At 45.1% G+C, this 17,335-nt stretch overlaps 1 protein-coding gene across 4 annotated transcripts in view; it reads right to left on the minus strand.

The window, feature by feature from the left end:
• Positions 1-17,335, minus strand: part of tncb (tenascin Cb) — a 46,889-nt gene that overhangs the window by 16,470 nt on the left and 13,084 nt on the right. For 3 of the 4 annotated variants that reach the window (XM_068604642.1, XM_068604640.1, XM_068604644.1), the window contains 8 exons: positions 15,391-16,611; positions 13,258-13,521; positions 13,057-13,172; positions 12,386-12,539; positions 6,641-6,910; positions 6,136-6,321; positions 4,627-4,716; positions 3,391-3,654 (listed from right to left, as the gene is read on the minus strand). In XM_068604642.1, coding sequence (XP_068460743.1) covers positions 3,391-3,654; positions 4,627-4,716; positions 6,136-6,321; positions 6,641-6,910; positions 12,386-12,539; positions 13,057-13,172; positions 13,258-13,521; positions 15,391-16,611 — 2,565 coding nt within the window. The remainder of the gene's footprint in view (positions 1-3,390; positions 3,655-4,626; positions 4,717-6,135; positions 6,322-6,640; positions 6,911-12,385; positions 12,540-13,056; positions 13,173-13,257; positions 13,522-15,390; positions 16,612-17,335) is intronic. The other variant, XM_068604641.1, reaches the window with a different exon arrangement.

Raw genomic sequence — 17,335 nt, forward strand, 5'->3', positions numbered from 1 at the left:
AGCCAACCCTTGAAGCCCAGCTACAGTTCTGGTTGTCACATGCGGTTGAAGATGTGTGTCATGACTAAATCAAACGGTCCCCTGAGATATCGCCTTGTCATGCTGATATCTGCCATTTGATCCACACTCAATCACATCATCTTCAAGATGAGACTCAATCCGTCCGTGCATGCAGGACAATGATCTCGCCTTTTTTCATGCTTCATGGGCAATGTTTGTCTCTGCACAGAATGGGTTGCTCACGCACGCTCGTCCTTTGAAGTAACATTTGGGCCCCAACGTGGGGCCCAAAAATGATGTCACGCGACATATGAAGACCCATTTACAGACAATGTCACATAGACAATTTGGCAACGGAAGTACGGCGGACGGCAATAGCTTGTCGAGCTGAACAAGAGTGTTTATCAGCAGACAGTGAAGTTCAATCTAAACAAATTGACTTTCCAGATCCATGTTCTATTGTTCTGTTGTGAGTCTGCAGAATAAATATCATTTAATTAGGTGTTTAAAGCTTGCTCACTCGTCTGGACGGCTGGGTCAAAGCTCCACTTGCGTTGCCAACATGCTGGAGCATATTTTTGATGACATTGGCTGTGAAAAGGGTCTATAAGACTCAGTGCACAGCTGATACCGGTTAGACCCCTCTGGGAGGCTTTTATCAAGGAAATGAACAACAGCAGACAAACATGTTTGTCATAGATGTACAAAGATGGGTCCTAAATGTCGGGACTATAAGTCGTTATCATTTCCACGTGTCTGTTGTCATTGTTCCCTGAGCAGTCAGCTGATTAGTGTAAATTATGATAATCCAGCTTTTTGTCTCCACATTTCCGCGATTGAATCGCAAGAGTTTGTGCCTTCATTTTCATTTTCAGGAGCCCATTTCGGCTCGGTGTTAATTCTGAACAGCTCTCCTGAAACACTCAGGGGAAAAAAAACAAACTCTCGTGACCCTTCCTGTGATTGTCAGAAACAAGACCCCCCCTCCTCTCCCCGCCCCCCCATCCCTCCTGTAAACAGAGTGCGCTCCGTGTTTGCGCTCCGTGTCTGGAGACGATAAAGGCTGCGGATCGGTCCGGGCTGAGGATTAGCGGGCTGCTGATTTCGGAGACAATGTTTTAACAGGAGTCCCAGCATGTGGCCTTTTATCTGACAGACCCGCAGTTCATCGTGGTCAAATAGCACAAAACCAGAGGGGAGTGGGGCTCACGCCAACAATTATCACATGAATGAACATTGTGCTGGCTGCGCACATGTCCATACAACCCCCCCCCCCCTCCATCATCCCCTCCCCGACACACACACACACACACACACACACACACACACACACACACACACACACACTCAGTTTCACTCTATCTTAGTCTTTTTAGCCACTCAAGTCTCTCAATCATATGTGCCACACATGAGCACACAGACTAGTGGACACGTGCATGTGTCGTCCCCCCCCCCCCCCCACACACACACACACACATTGTGTGTATTCCTCTTGGCAGCGTGCAATCCACAAACATATGCAACATAAGGCAGTTATTCCAAAGCTCACCAACCTTTCCCTCATGCCGTATCGATTTTTGCCCGTAGCCGTGCATTTTAATGGGCACTCGTTGCATAACTGGTAGATTCACTTGTGAAATCTTTGGCTCGGAGGCAGCCTGACCGCCGCTTGAAAAAATATGCCACAATCACCTCGTTTGTCTCTTCTTGTTTTGGTTTTAAAAACAGGGGAAAAAAGAAAAATAATCCCACATGCTATAAATGAGCTTTGGCGGGAGGGGAGGAGGGGAGGAGGGTAGAGACAGAGTGACTTACATTGAGAAGCTAACAATGAATTCAATTCATCGCTTCGGTTTGGCTGCAGTACTGAAGGACAAAAAAAACGAACCTATGGTTATTCTCTAACCTTGCGCCACCAGCGAGAAGCCTCATGGAAACACTGGGCTGCATTCAGAGGAGCCTCTGTCTCGCACACTTTTTCACAGATACCGGATTTTTCAGTCTAGCTACCAATGAAGGCCAAACTTCATCACCTCTCTGCTTTGTTTTTGGCGGTCCGCTTCTCCACGCAGATCAGATTTAGTCTTTAATCTGCCCAGATTTTGAGATACTTTTACTTGTGTGAGTGAGAGCGGGGAGATCCTTGACCAAGACCAGAAGAGACGGGAGTATCGGGGCAGCCGGTGGTCCAGAGGAAGGGGAGCACAGTGTTTGGCCATGTCTTGGAGGAAGCAAAACCAGTTCCTCCTAACCACAATACAGCATTAAAACACGTTAGATAAAGTTGTAAATATATGTTTTCTGAGCTCTTAATGACATGGAGGCAGAATACCATACAATCTAAAAAATGAAATATGTTTGATATATTATGGGTTAATAAAGGTGATACGGCAAACTTGTTGGCCAATAGATCCAACAGACAGAAAGCAGCAATAGCATGAATGCACAGTTTCTAAAAACCTGATATGTATAAGTCCATTATTCACTCTCCTTCTTGCTCTTTTTGGCCAAACATTTGGTTCTTTAGCTGCTAAATGCTTCACTATGTCCAGCAGCTTGTGCTGGGCAGGTTGCTCACATTCGGGTTAATCAGAGGTTTTTGCTGGAAACACCTACTGTGGATTTAGCAGTGAGTCTCCATTTTAATCCTGTAGATTTAACCTAACTAGTAAAATTATTGGTTGTAAAACTAAAAACAATTTAGCTGAAATTACTTGAAATGCTTTGTAGTAACGCAGTCGGCAAAAAAAAAAAAAAAAGGCCACCCAGGATATGTTGAATGTCTACGTTTCTGAACCAAAAATAAGTTTCATATCAACCAACATTTTCCTGCCAACTGGGCTGTGGGGAACTGAACCATCTGTGATCATTAGTTCAGATCATTAGTGGTTTTAAGAGACCTCTTCCATGTCATATGTAGTCCTTTGACCAATACAGTAAAGACTCTAGTTCCTCTGGATAATCCACAGATGACATTTTGAATTGTGCTCATAGGAAAATAGTTCCACTGAAAACGGTCCAAGGCAAGATCGTTGGGTTTGAGTATCAAAGATCCTTTTTTTTTCTGGGAACCAAAACTATCTGTGTGGCTTCCACTTAAAGTAAAAGAGAAAATAAGGTGTTTAGGGTGAATCATCGTTATACAACTAGGAATTTGCTGAGATTGCGCACAAAATAGCCAAAACCAGAATTCCTTTCTGAGTATCCTGAGTTAAGTATCTGTAATGTCAGTGTTTTCATCTTGGAATATATGCCAACCATGAATGACCAGACATTGGTGCCAAAAACTCTTCCCCCTGTCCTTTACTGTTCCCTCCCAAACTTTTCAGAAACTCAATGACATCACTTCACGACTGCTAACTAGCGCTCAGTCAGGGACATTGAGCTGACCTGTGGGTGCTGAGATGGTGGCGGGTGCGCTGGTCCTGCGGCCCCTCTCGGCGATGATGCTGACGGTGTACAGCATGCCGGGCGTAAGGCCCCTCAGGTTGTGGGACTCGGAGCTGCTTGGGACCACGTCCTCAGCTCGGTGGCCGTCGGCAGACACATACACCAGTCTGAAGGAGTCCAGTTTGGCCTGGGGGCGTTTCCACTCCAGCATCATGGTGGTCTCTGTGACCTCTACAACCGTCAGGTCCTTGGGAGCGTCCAGGGCTAATGAGGTAAAGTAGAGAAGAGGCTGTGATTGGAGGTTGAAGTTTTGATGCTACAAATATTCAAACTTGTCCAATATCTAAGACGCTTTTATTTTAATTTCTCTTTTGCTCCTCTTCATTGGAATAAATACATTAACCCAATATCAATTTAACCAAAAGCCATCTTGGGGAAACGGTTGTGTCTACTCTGCCTCAGTAGTTTGTTTTATCTCCATGTTTGAATTCAAATAAAGACAAGAAGAACTACGCAGAGCTGGAGCAGCAAAACTCGCCATGGCTGCATAGTCAAAGACATCATTAGTGTACTTTACATCCTGAATAACTTGATAATAAAGTGACAAAGTACTGGAGAACCTCATTTGACTGACGGAATATTCTGATGAAGTGAAATACTGTGAAAAAACACCAAAGAAATAACATTATTAGATTATGAAACAACTAAAAACTAGCGATTGATCAACTAAACTGCAGAATTTGGAATTGATTCACAGTAGTGGAGGGAAAAAACACATTCAAGTGTTTATTTCACATCTTTGTTTCTTTTTCCTAAATTCACCAAATGTTACGATCAGATAACACCTCATTTGCATATTTAAGATTAACACGTCAGTACATTTCAATACAATGTGTCTAAATGTAAGTATTAACTCAAAAATGGTTCATGTTGATATCTATTCATAAATGGGTTCACCCTATTCGCCTGTTGTGTCTAAAAAATGTCTGTCATTTGACAATCCATATCTTTAAATAATTTATTTTTTCTCAGACTGAGCCAGAAATCTTCACTTCAGTCGATCTTACATCCATTATACTTTCCAGTTGCTCGTGATTGGTTCGGGCGGGTGTGTGGGCGGGACCTTGATACCGCGGCCCGACACCCTGATGTTAAAAGCCCAAGATGGCAATAATATGCAGCAACATGAAGTGTGGATGAAGTGAAGGGCATGTGTAGAACGTGGTTATATCTCACCGGTTACTGCGTTGGTGGTCGTTGGGAGACTCTCCCGCTCGTCCGTCACCGCGGTCACGCCCATCCCGTACTCGGTGCCAGGTCTCAGGCCTGCACAACAAGGGGAGAAATAATGATTTCCTTTAAACACTGATACAGAAATAAAAAGCAACGTCATGTTTCCGTTTGTTCAAATCCACCGAGGTGTCACCGAACAAACGACGGGGAGGCCCTGCAGTCAAGTGGCCAGCTGTTTTGGCTAATGGCTCCAGTGCCGATGGCAAACACCAAAAAAAAATGAACGCTCTCATGGGGTTGCACAATGGCTCGCAGACTAATTGCATTTCACGGTAAGCCTGCGCTCGCTGAGGAACATCGGTGGTGCATTTGCATTGATGGATCTATAGGGCCCTTGTGGCGGAGCCGGGAACACTACTTGCTATGATACAGCGGGCTCCGGAGGCCCTTTGGTCTCTACAATTAAGCCCTCTCCAGGCCTGATCGCCTCTAATTCCTTTATTAACTCCCACAGAGGTCATCACACGCACAGTCTTGCAGCATGAAATTACACCTAATGCCCAGGAAACTCATTATCAATAAAATCACGAGCGTGAAGGCAATTACAGATAATAACTGTGTGAAAGAAGTGCTGATGCGTGTGTGTGTGTGGAGCCGAGTGGGACGTCGGCTGAATGGACACAGTGCTTTTATTTCCACGGGACGGGCCTCCCAAGGACAAAGAATTGGGCCAGACAAAGACACTATTAGCCTGTTTTTCATAGCTTTTTTTTTTGTTTCACATGGTGTCTAATCCTGCCATGCACACAGCGTAGAAACAAACACACACACACACACACACACACACACACATCCGCCTCAAAGCATGGCTTTACAATGTCAGCGGTGCAGATAGATGAAACCGTTTGAGCGAAGACCGCACAGTGAAACAAGCGGCAGTGTTATTCTATTTAGAGTCTGAATGCCAGCCCCCCCCTCCACACCCCCCGGGTGGTTTTCTAATAAAGTGAGCCTCTTTGTTGACGGGCAAACATTTCTCGACACAAAACAAAGGCAGCCCATTCTGGAAATGAGCGGGCTGAATATAACACCGACCATTTAACGGGGCGCACCGCAAACACTCGCCCGAACAATTAGGAGAATAAACACTGTATTTGTTTTAGTTTTTTTTTCCTTCTTTTTCACACAAATGCTTTTCAGCTTTGTCATTTGGATACAAAGAGGGAACGAGCTGACAGACAAAAGAAGGAAAACACTCAAAGTGCTGGTTTTGGTCTGCTGGCCGTGGTTGTTTTCTACCTCGCCTGTTGCATTAACAAAAATGAGTAAATTCAATGAAAAGCTCATCATGAAAGGTGCTGTTGGACTGGATGACATCATACGAGACGGAACACTGTTTGTGTGTAGTCGCTCTCTGTCTACATACGTGAGGAATACAATGCAGTCCAGTACAGCAGCGTCACTGACTACAACCTGTTAACACCTCAATGACATCATAAAAAGTCCCAGTACCGGTGATCTTGGCCTGGGTGGTGTCCTTGGGTCCCGGTGGGAAGAGCAGCTCTCCGTGCTCGCCTCCAGACAGAGGTCCATACTTGATGCGGTAGTTCTCCACCGGAGCCCGGCTGTTCTTCCACTGGAGAGTGATGCTCTCGTCTGTCAGCTCCACTGTCTGCAGGTCTCTGGGGGCGTCCAGGTCTACAACACAGAGACGGATCAAACCGTAAGACTGATATGGGGGTGGGGGGGGGGTATATTTTCCTCATTATGCTATACTTGGGAGGACGTTCAGTCCCTCCAGGAGCACAAAGCAGCAGGATATCCTCCCTCATTAACGTACAGCCATAAGTAAAGTATGTGTGGTCCCTCCCCTCCTCCCACCAGCTGACATACAGCCCATTAAACTTGGCTGTGTTAACAGTCCATGGCTATGTGGGTTTCATCCAGATTTTACCAAGTACTACAGGTTTATTTTGTTGGGCCTGTCCACACATCAAATCATGGTTTTAAGTCTCACCTGTGAGGAAAGACTGGTAGACAGGAATGCTGGTCCGCTCTCCCCTCCGAGCCAACAGGGTGACCTCGTACTGGGTGTCGGGGATGAGGCCTCCCAGGTGGTACTGGGTGTCGGAGGAGGTCAGCTCAACCACGGTGCGATCAGCTGGGTTGGAGCTGAGCCCGTAGGAGACGCTGACCCCGTCCACCTCGGCCACGGGCTGGAACCAGGTCACCAGCGCCGTGGTGTCCGTCACGTCACGCATGTCCACCTGGCTCGGGGCATCGATCACTGGAGAGGCAACACAGGGACGGCTGTTAACTCCAATGTCCTTTTCATGTGGATACACATATCATCAGGGGTTTGATGATTGTTCAACACGCTGGTGTACATTTTAGCAAACAATTAAACTGTATCATTGCCCATCCATAACTTATGTTGGATTAATTTTTGAGTGCAAAGATGATAAGAAACCCCTGTTTCCAGTGTTTCCAGTGTTGTGTGTAATAATTAACTTCTAGATATGACCATCAAACTTCCCAGTTTGTAACTGATATTGAGACAATTATTTAGAAAAGTTCTATGGAATGTTTAAATATGCAAATGAGGCCCTCTCTTATTAAATGTGGACTGATATGCATTTCCAGAACAGAAATGTGAACATTGGATAAAGCCAGGTTCAAAACGATTGTTTCATTTAGTCGACATGTTGGAGTCAAAAGCTTTTACAGGTGCCATTTTAGACATCTCTTTATATCACACCATAAATCAACAGGCATAGAAAACTATTTCTTCATGTTGTTCTCCCTTCAGATGAGAATGAATGTGAACTGTTTGCTGTATGTAAATGTGACTGAGGTGAAGATTTAAATATATGTATTGTAAAATGATTGGCAGTACAATAAAATGGTACTATTAGATCGCCTTCCTGAAACATGCTAACCTGTGGCGAGGTCGGGAGAAAATAGACAAAGTAGTAAAATAAACGTCAAAATGTATATTTAGGATGATTTTAAACACAATCTTCTAGACCAATGTTGTGAGTTTCTAACTGGAAGCAAACAAATCATTGTCATATGTAACAGATGTCTTTGTTCTTTATTCCCACGAGGTTCTCGTTGTGTCTGGATACATATAACTAGGAAATCCCAGAGGAACTCTCCTAACCTTGACAGCGCTTTGGTCTAACCACAGTGGAGACAGAAGACTCAATAAAAAGCTCAAACTGACACTCTTTTCCTGCTCTTCTCTCATTCTTCTTACTTTTACTTTGCCAGACTATTTTCCTCTTGAGATAGGATGCATTGAGGTCCAAGCTGCATCTTTAAGGTAATACACAGTTTCTAATTTTAAAGTCAAAAACTACTAGACGTGAATTCACTCGGCATGTTGCCAATTGAGGCGAAGACGCAGAAGCGCATCTTGAAAACCGTGAAACTTTTTTTGTACAGTTTGTACGTTACGAGAGAGCTTCAGTACAGTCAGTACTCTGGCTTTCTGCCGTGAATAAACACAGACTGTACATGTTCTTTCTGAACACACGTCACAGTTCAACAGTGTGTATCTTCTGTCTTGTTTTTAGCCAAATCCAAACGACCACCATTAGTAGAACATCGAGCTGCTGGTTGCATCACATAGTGCAGTGAAGGAAGGGTCATGCTCTAGTTAACGCAGCAGCAATGCAGACGTTACTGTCAAACTCGCAGGCGGGTTTCCAGCTCGAAATTAGAAGCAGAAGGGACATGTTCAACGGGAATGAGCTGGCATCACATGTTTCTGTAAACCATTCATATGTTGAATGTGTTTGCTTTCAGTCTGAGCATAGTGGTGTAGTAACAAACAGGACTTTAGTTGACTTTATTGCTTAAAGTTGTTCCATTTTCTATAATAACACAACGAGAAAATACACTACGGTTGGTTGTTTTGTTTTGTACGTTGTGGCGTTACGTTGTGGCGTTACGTTGTGGCGTTACGTTTGTGGCGTTACGTTTGTGGCGTTACGTTTGTGGCGTTACGTTTGTGGCGTTACGTTGTGGCGTTACGTTGTGGCGTTACGTTGTGGCGTTACGTTGTGGCGTTACGTTGTGGCGTTACGTTTGTGGCGTTACGTTTGTGGCGTTACGTTTGTGGCGTTACGTTTGTGGCGTTACGTTTGTGGCGTTACGTTGTGGCGTTACTTTGTGGCGTTACTTTGTGGCGTTACTTTGTGGCGTTACGTTGTGGCGTTACGTTGTGGCGTTACGTTGTGGCGTTACGTTGTGGCGTTACTTTGTGGCGTTACGTTGTGGCGTTACGTTGTGGCGTTACGTTGTGGCGTTACGTTGTGGCGTTACGTTGTGGCGTAACGTTGTGGCATTACGTTGTGGCGTTACGTTTGTGGCGTTACGTTGTGGCGTTACGTTGTGGCGTTACGTTTGTGGCGTTACGGTTGTGGCGTTACGGTTGTGGCGTTACGTTGTGGCGTTACGTTGTGGCGTTACGTTGTGGCGTTACGTTGTGGCGTTACGTTTCTGGCGTTACGTTTGTGGCGTTACGTTGTGGCGTTACGTTGTGGCGTTACGTTGTGGCGTTACTTTGTGGCGTTACTTTGTGGCGTTACGTTGTGGCGTTACGTTGTGGCGTTACGTTGTGGCGTTACGTTGTGGCGTAACGTTGTGGCGTTACGTTGTGGCGTTACGTTGTGGCGTTACGTTGTGGCGTTACGTTTGTGGCGTTACGTTTGTGGCGTTACGTTTGTGGCGTTACGTTTGTGGCGTTACGTTGTGGCGTTACGTTGTGGCGTTACGTTTGTGGCGTTACGTTTGTGGCGTTACGTTTGTGGCGTTACGTTTGTGGCGTTACGTTTGTGGCGTTACGTTTGTGGCGTTACGTTTGTGGCGTTACGTTGTGGCGTTACGTTGTGGCGTTACGTTTGTGGCGCTACGTTTGTGGCGCCACAACGCCACTGAGGCAAATTTGTTATTTGTGATTTTGGGCTATACAAAATAAACTGAATTTAATTGAAATTGTGGTTTGCAGAATTATAGAGAGTCAACATATTGATGGTTAAATTGATTGATTGATTGATGGTTAAATTGATTGATTGATAGTTAGATTGATTGATGGTTAGATTGATTGATTGATGGTTAGACTGTTTGGACCTTAAGAAGGGCAATGAAGGTGGGAAGGACATGGAGGCATTAATGCAGTCACTTCAGCAATGGAGGTGCAGAAAATGTGACAGCCCTATTGCATTTATGAGGGTATTCAGCCTATTTACAGATCAAACCCCCACGCCATGAAGGGCTTCTTTTCACCGGCGCTGAAATTGATTTGTCACACGTAAGCAACTTTAGGAAAGTCAACCTTCTGCACGGGGCTGATAAAGCGAAGAATCTGCAGTTGAGCTTCACACAGATTTGTCTTCTGAGGACGCTGCGAGGGTGCCTTTCGGGTGTCACGATACCATTCTCCTGGGAGGGCGCCGTCCCTCTGAGCCTGGCGGCTTGACGGACTGGTGCCTCCCATACTCGGTGTGTTGGTTGGAGGGGGAGGAGAGAGTAGAGGGCGGAGGAACTCGCTCCACACAATTAGCCCCTCAGCATGCAAATCCCACAGTATGAGCCCACAAGCCGGTGTAATGGGAGACATTAAGAGAGCCTGAGTGACACGGAGAACTCTGAACCTCATAATCCAAGTAGTGCTGACACGGGGGTATACGTGTGTGTGTGTGTGTATGTGTGTGTGCACGAGTACATCCATAAACTATGGATATGATAAAAGGTTATCCATTTGACTTTTTCTTGATCTGCAAGTCCTGTTGGCCAATAAAGAGGACTTTTCCCATGCATCCATCAATGTCAAAGTGCAAAATGGTCCAATCATTTTTCACCAACACGCTTTTAAAAGACAGCTTATTGCTGCCGCCATGACAAAAAGATATTTGGTTTTTATTATTTCCTTTATACGTTATGAAAAATGATTACATAATAGGTTTTTTGATGTTATGGCGACGACATTTGTGTGACGACAGTTTTTTTTTTCTCTTCTTGTTTTAACACCATCTCACTTCATCATTGTTATAACAAAATGTTCTCGTCATGACACAATATCTCCTGAAAACGAGAAGCATCCACGAGTTGGCGCCTAGTTCTCGCAAGAAACTACCATATGCTCTTAAAAGGAGAATTATAGCTCACGTCATGACGTGTGATTACAGGAGTAGGTTGAAAATTTGAAAGAGAGAAATCAATCGCACTCTTATGTGTCTGTTTGATATTGGGCTGGAGGCTGGAGATGGTTCGCATAGCTTATCACAAAGATATGAGTTAATCTTGTCAACTAAAACTTGGGCAGAGAGAGACAGTTTTTGATCTATTTATTTAAATTCACATTCATCTCAGCAGCCTCTCTCTCATCAGCATCCAACCAAGTATCCCTCTCTATCTGCAGTAACGACCCTACTACCCTCCCTTTTGACACGTTCTTCTTCGCTGAAGCTATATATTGAGGCTATATGTTCCAAGATAAGATGAAAGGGATTAAGTTGGCACTATTTTCTTGTTATCATCGTGGCAGCGATATGCTGCTGTAGGATTGTATCTTCATTTTGACCTTCAATATGACTTTTCGTCCGAGGAAGCAACCTTCCAGGGGATATAATTAATATAATGAGGATTTTTGCACATAAAATAGTGTGTACTACTCGTAAGAAAACAGGATTCAGCCATCTAAATACAAAACGACAGGCATAATCACTGCACTTCCTTGTCTGTGGTTCCACTGTAGATGTCACTGAACAAATGTAACAAAAAACACTTAATGTGCTCCAGCTGTAATTTACCAGCCCTGCTCTTAGTGCTGAATTTATAAGCAACGGTCACGATAGGCCTCTAATGGCTCTACCATGCATGACTCTGTTTATCCTGGCAAAGAGCAGCCCATTTTCACACCATAAATAAGCAATGAAGTGGCCTGACCCATTGCTAGAAGCAGCTGCCATTTATTAAACTTTGAACATTGCTGCGCCTGTTGAATATGCTTTGTTGAAACAGAAGTCTCCCGGGGCTTGAAGCCACGAGACTATACTTGTATGGAACAGACACATTTAACAACTCCATCGAGAAATATAGAAGTGTTTTGACCGGCCTCCCTATTCAACACCTTAAAGACACCTAAAAATAGCCCGGTGGTTGGTGGTTAGTCTGGCCGGTGAAGCCACAAATTTAAACCAGTTTTCTCTCTGTATATTGATCCCCAGGCCCCGAGTTCCTCGGAGTGTTACAAGCCATTGGGCTTTATAGCCCCGATGCAGCTATGGAGCCATCTCACAGCTTGCCAACAGGGCGGGAAATCCATATCTGTTTTTACTACCCCGCCTAAATCACAACAATGCAATGAAATCTAATGAGCTAATCACTCAGGGTTGACACGTCTGTTTTCAATGCACCATTGGGGTCTGCAAGATGGATAACCCAGACGTATTGAAACCAATAAAACTATGCAAAGGTATGAATGGGACAACCTGGTTTTGCATTCTATTGTGATGGCTTAAACCTGGATTTCTGAAATTCCACACTCCCTCCCTCCATACTATGAATATGTTCCTGTACACGTGTCACGACTAACGTATGCGTCAACACCAATAAAGCTATGGAAGACCGGCAGTCCAGATCATACCATTTATACCCTCAAGAAAGATGTACATCCTGCTGGAATGAAACCATTCCAGTAAGTCTAAAACAAAAGCATGATAAGCCAGTTAGCAGTGTGACTGTGTACACTCACTTGTGACGACGTTCTGGGAGGCAGGCGGTCCACGCTTGTTGTTCTTCACCACCTCCAGCTTGACCTCGTACTCCTGGCCAGGGCCCAGGCCCGACTGCTCAAAGGTGGTCTCTGGACGACCGAGGGCGTTAAGAATCTCACCATCTTCCTCTTTCTGCCAGCATCGAGAAACACCATCAACGACTACAAAGACTAGTCCTGGCATAATGTGTGTGTGTGTGGGGGCGGGGGGGCACTGCTAAATGATACATAATGGCGCTCTGGGTGGCGTTTGGACTTAAGTGCTGACAGGGGACTATGTTTAATAGAGTGTGACTTTGAGTAGATCACAGTAGCACTGCGAGGAAATGTTTCCATGAGCACTCAAATGGGAAAATAAAGTGGTACACAAAAACAATGTATGGCAGTCGGAGCTGTCAAGACATGCTAACTGCTCTGCTTTTGCACGCTGGCTCGGCTGAACCATTTTCCACAGGAAACCCACCATGATCCTCATGTACAGTATGCACATTAAGCAATTACTGAATTGGAAGTAGGGGGTCTGCAGTGGGTCGTATATGGTTTCTACCTGAGGAAAATGTGCATAATGGTGGAGGCTGAGGTAGGCTCTAAAGGTCAATCACCTCCTGGAATACAGAAGCCCCGTTGAGGTATGGGCAAGCGGGACTCACTGTGTTTCTGAAGATGAGGTTCCAGCCGTCGAAGGCGACGTCCAGCGGGTCCCACTGGACCTCCACAGATGTCTCCCGCACCGACTTGAACTTGAGCCCCTCAGGCTCAGGCAGATCTGGGACGCATACAACATAACTGTCGTTACAATTCATTTGGATTCACACTCGTTCTGCTCAGTGCCACAGAGGAGATTGACATACGTGTAGCCACCCGCGCGCTGACAGGAAGACTCCTCTTGTTGTTGAGCACAGCATAGACGCTGATCAGGTACTCTACGCCAGGCTCAAGCTCCCGAATAGTGGTCATCTTCTGGTCCCCGGGCACCCGCGTGTCCAGCTCCAGACCTCCGGGGGCCGTGGGAACGTAGGTGATCAGGTACTCGGTCACACGCATCTCATTCTCCCAGGACAGGTCCACCGCCTCCGCGGTGAGCTCCACCACTGTCAGGTCTTTGGGTGGTGAGACTATGGAGAGACACTGGAAATCAGTGATTTGTCTTGAGGTATTTTTTTTATTTTATTAACATATAGTCATGAGAATTTTCTCCACGTTCTGTATGGTTTAGCAATGTTGCTATGGGCAGATACATACAGGTTGCTCAACATGTTGTGACATTAAAAAAAGAGATAAGATGACATAAAGCGGATGACTTTATCTAGAAAAGAGTGAGTAGAGGATTCAGAGCCATTTTGACATTTCATCTTAAAGCTCACTGAAAGCTGGTCTTGTACACAATGAGTTATTAAAGTAATACTGTCAAATATTTTCATTTAAATAAATGTCTGTTGAGGCTGAATGAGGAAACACAATAACAATAGAGCCCGTTTCACATGATCTGTTCCATCTGTAAAACATCCTTCTCTTGTTAAATTCACCCTTTACACCTCGCCAAGGGCAGTTTCCCAATCAGCAGTTTTTAAAACCACAATTTACCATTGTTCCATGTGATAATACAGAAATACGACTAGCAATATAAACCAAATCCTAATTTGACTGTTTTAATGGGATTAAATAGAAAGATATTTCATTCATATGTCGAAGAGACCAGTTTATTTATTTTATTTAAACAAAATAAGTCCTCGGAAATATGTTTTAATGTAAATCAATGGGATAACAAAATGTTTCTGTAGAAGAGGAAATAACAACTGACAGTTCATTTTGAAATTTAAATCTAAATTAAATCTTCAAAAACACTATGTTTCATATTATGCTAAATGCTCACCCAAGTCAAGCTGTTTACAGCAACAACAAAAAAGGACCTCCCAGCACCAAACAATAGACAACAGAGGAGACGAGCTGGAGACTAGGTGGAACATTGAGTCGCTAAAAAGGAGGATATTTTCTTCAGGCGTTGGTGGAGAACAAAGCAGAGCTAAAACGGAGATTGATCTTTGGACAACTGCATTCAGGTGACCAGGAGGAGGAGGAGGAATAGTCTTCTGATAATGTTGCTCCATGTGTGGTGGATGTGTAAACAGGCAGGTTGTGCCCCCAAGTGGTAGCTTTACACCCCTAATTGTAGAATTTTAAAATGTATCTGATCATGCAGCACCCACCGGGAGTGGAGCAATCATTTCTATTTTCATCGTCCAATTGTGGTGACTCCAGACCGCTGACAGGCTTTCCAATGAGCTTCAAAATGGAACCGTTATGCTTCTTGCAAGCAATACAGTTCGAGTTTAATAAATAGACATTGAGTGTAATCTTCTCTATTCAAACAAAGACTCCCTTTCAAAAGGTGTCTGTGCTTCGTGCGAAACATTAATATATTAAATTTGCTATCAAAATCATATCCATAACTATGGCTGTACCCAATTGTTTCGAGCTTCGAAGCTTTATTCATAATGTTGACATTCAATTTTACGATAAATTATTTAGAGAAACTCTCTTCCCCTCTCTGGCACTCTTTTAAACACAATCCTAGTGAGCTCCTCGTCTCTGTGTCTCTGTTCTCACTCCTAAAGTCAACATTTAATTAAATTAGATGGATTGTGTTGAGCCTTTCAAAAACACCAATATTGTGGCCACAACTGTCTTTTGCTTCAGCGAGTCATGCAGCTGTATCAATACACAAAAGCATATTTTTCCCCATTTAGTAGGGTGATCAGAGTTTGATAACAGTTTTGTTCTGATAATCAGTAAAAATCACCTTAAAAATCGGTGAATGCAAAACCATACGTTGATCATCATTCCAATTGTCGATATAGATCCGATCGGCAATAGAAACACAAGCCTTACAGGTAGTTGGTCATATCGGTAATAGTCTGAGAATAAGTTATATTAACTGAGCCCCTGGAAAGCAGAGCGAAGCCTGTATGCATGTTCTTGCTTACCTCCGGAGCAGTCCTCTCCAATGAAGCCCTCGTTGCAAACACAGACTCCGTTCTCACAGTTTCCCTGGTTCAGGCAGTCATTCGGGCAGGTCAGCATGGAGCAGTCGGGGCCGGTGAAACCTTCATAACACACACATTCGCCATCGACGCAGTAGCCTCGATCGAGACAGTTCTTGGGACACGTCTTCTCACTGCAGTCCTCACCAGTGAAACCTTTGTGGCAAACACATTGTCCGTTCACGCAGTGGCCGCGGTCCAGGCAGTCATTGGGGCAGGTCAGCTCGCCGCAGTCTTTCCCGGTGAAGCCGACGAAGCACACGCACTTGCCGTCCACGCAGTCTCCGCGGCCCATGCAGGCTTTTGGACAGGTCTTGGTGCTGCAGTCCTCCCCGCCGTAGCCTCGGTCACAGATGCACTCTCCGTTGACGCAGCGGCCACGGTCTTGGCAATTGTTAGGGCAAGAAAGCTCACTGCAGTCTTCACCTTGGTACCCGACATCACATACACATTCTCCATTGATGCACTGGCCCCGGTTGCTGCAGTTGTCGGGGCATGAGAGGATGGAGCAATCTTCACCCTCGAATCCTGGATCACAGATGCACTTCCCGTTAAAGCAATGGCCTCTCTCGTTGCAGTTCTTGGGACAGGTGAGCTTCGAGCAATCCTCTCCGCTGTAGCCGCTTTGGCACACACACTGGCCGTTCACACACATGCCACGGTTGTTACAGTTGCCAGAGCAAGTGAGCTCGCCGCAGTCTTCTCCGGCGAAGCCCTCGTCGCAGTAGCAGGTGCCGTTGATGCAGCGTCCACGGTCGTAGCAGTCGTTCGGACAGATGAGTTCGGAGCAGTCGAAGCCGGTCCACGGCTCGTCGCAAACACACTCGTCGTCCACGCAGTGTCCGCGTCCCAGGCAGTTGTTGAGGCAGTTGGTCTGGGCACAGTCCTCACCGATGAAGCCCTCCTCGCAGCGGCAGGACCCTTCAACACAGTGGCCGTAGTCACCGCAGTCCAGCAGACAGAGCTCAATGCTGCAGTCGTCGCCGCTGAAGCCCTCAAAGCACTCACATTTGCCATCCACGCAGCGGCCCTGGTCCTGGCAGTCGTTGGGGCATTCTGGTTCGGTGCAGTTGGGGCCCTTCCATCCAGGTTCACATAAGCAGCTGCAGGTGTCGGCGCTCCAGTTGCCACGGCCATTGCAATAGGGCTTTGTGGACACTTCACCTGTGGAAGGGCAAGAAAAAAGTTTTGTAAAGGTATGTGATCGAAATAATTACATATATCTATGACAACTTGCACAATAGTGTTGCAGGAATGAGTCCTAGAACCCAACATTTCCCTCGTCTCAAAGTTGAAGGGCTTTTTGAATGTGTTTTTGGTTAGGAATTAGTAAATTAGTTAGAATGAAATTGATGCTGATGTACCACCAATTTATCAAGCCATGTCTATGTATTCACAGAGACTGGAAATCGTTTTGACAGGGTGAATGTTTCCAAACTTGATGATGCAGACAAGGATGCTCTGACAACCCATAACTGACAGTCGGATGCTAAGAGGCTTTGCATTGACGATGATCTTTAAATTCAAGTCATGAGATGAGCCGTAAGCTTGAAAAAGATCATGAGAGTTTGTTTGTTTACACGTACAGTGGCCTACATTGGATTGTGATCAATCCTCAGATCCTACAAGGCAGTGGAAGGAGCAATATGTCAGTTTCGACTTTTTATTTTAACTCCACAGAATGTACTTAGTTCAAAGGTTTACTTTATAACAACACTACCAGGTAAGGTTCAGGAAAAGATTGTGGCCTTGGCCAGCTTTTAGTGTTGCGCTGCATTTGTTTCCTCAATTAACTTCAATCCATAATTTACACCCTTTCTGCTCTCAAAGTGCAAGCCCTTTAGAAAGGGATTTCACGTCAGTTGACTTGTATTGTAAACTAGACACA

This window comes from Clinocottus analis, unplaced genomic scaffold (genome assembly GCF_023055335.1).
Source record: "Clinocottus analis isolate CAN_PGR_092001 unplaced genomic scaffold, fCliAna1.0.p SCAF_7, whole genome shotgun sequence".
NCBI classification, from domain to species: Eukaryota; Metazoa; Chordata; class Actinopteri; order Perciformes; family Cottidae; genus Clinocottus; species Clinocottus analis.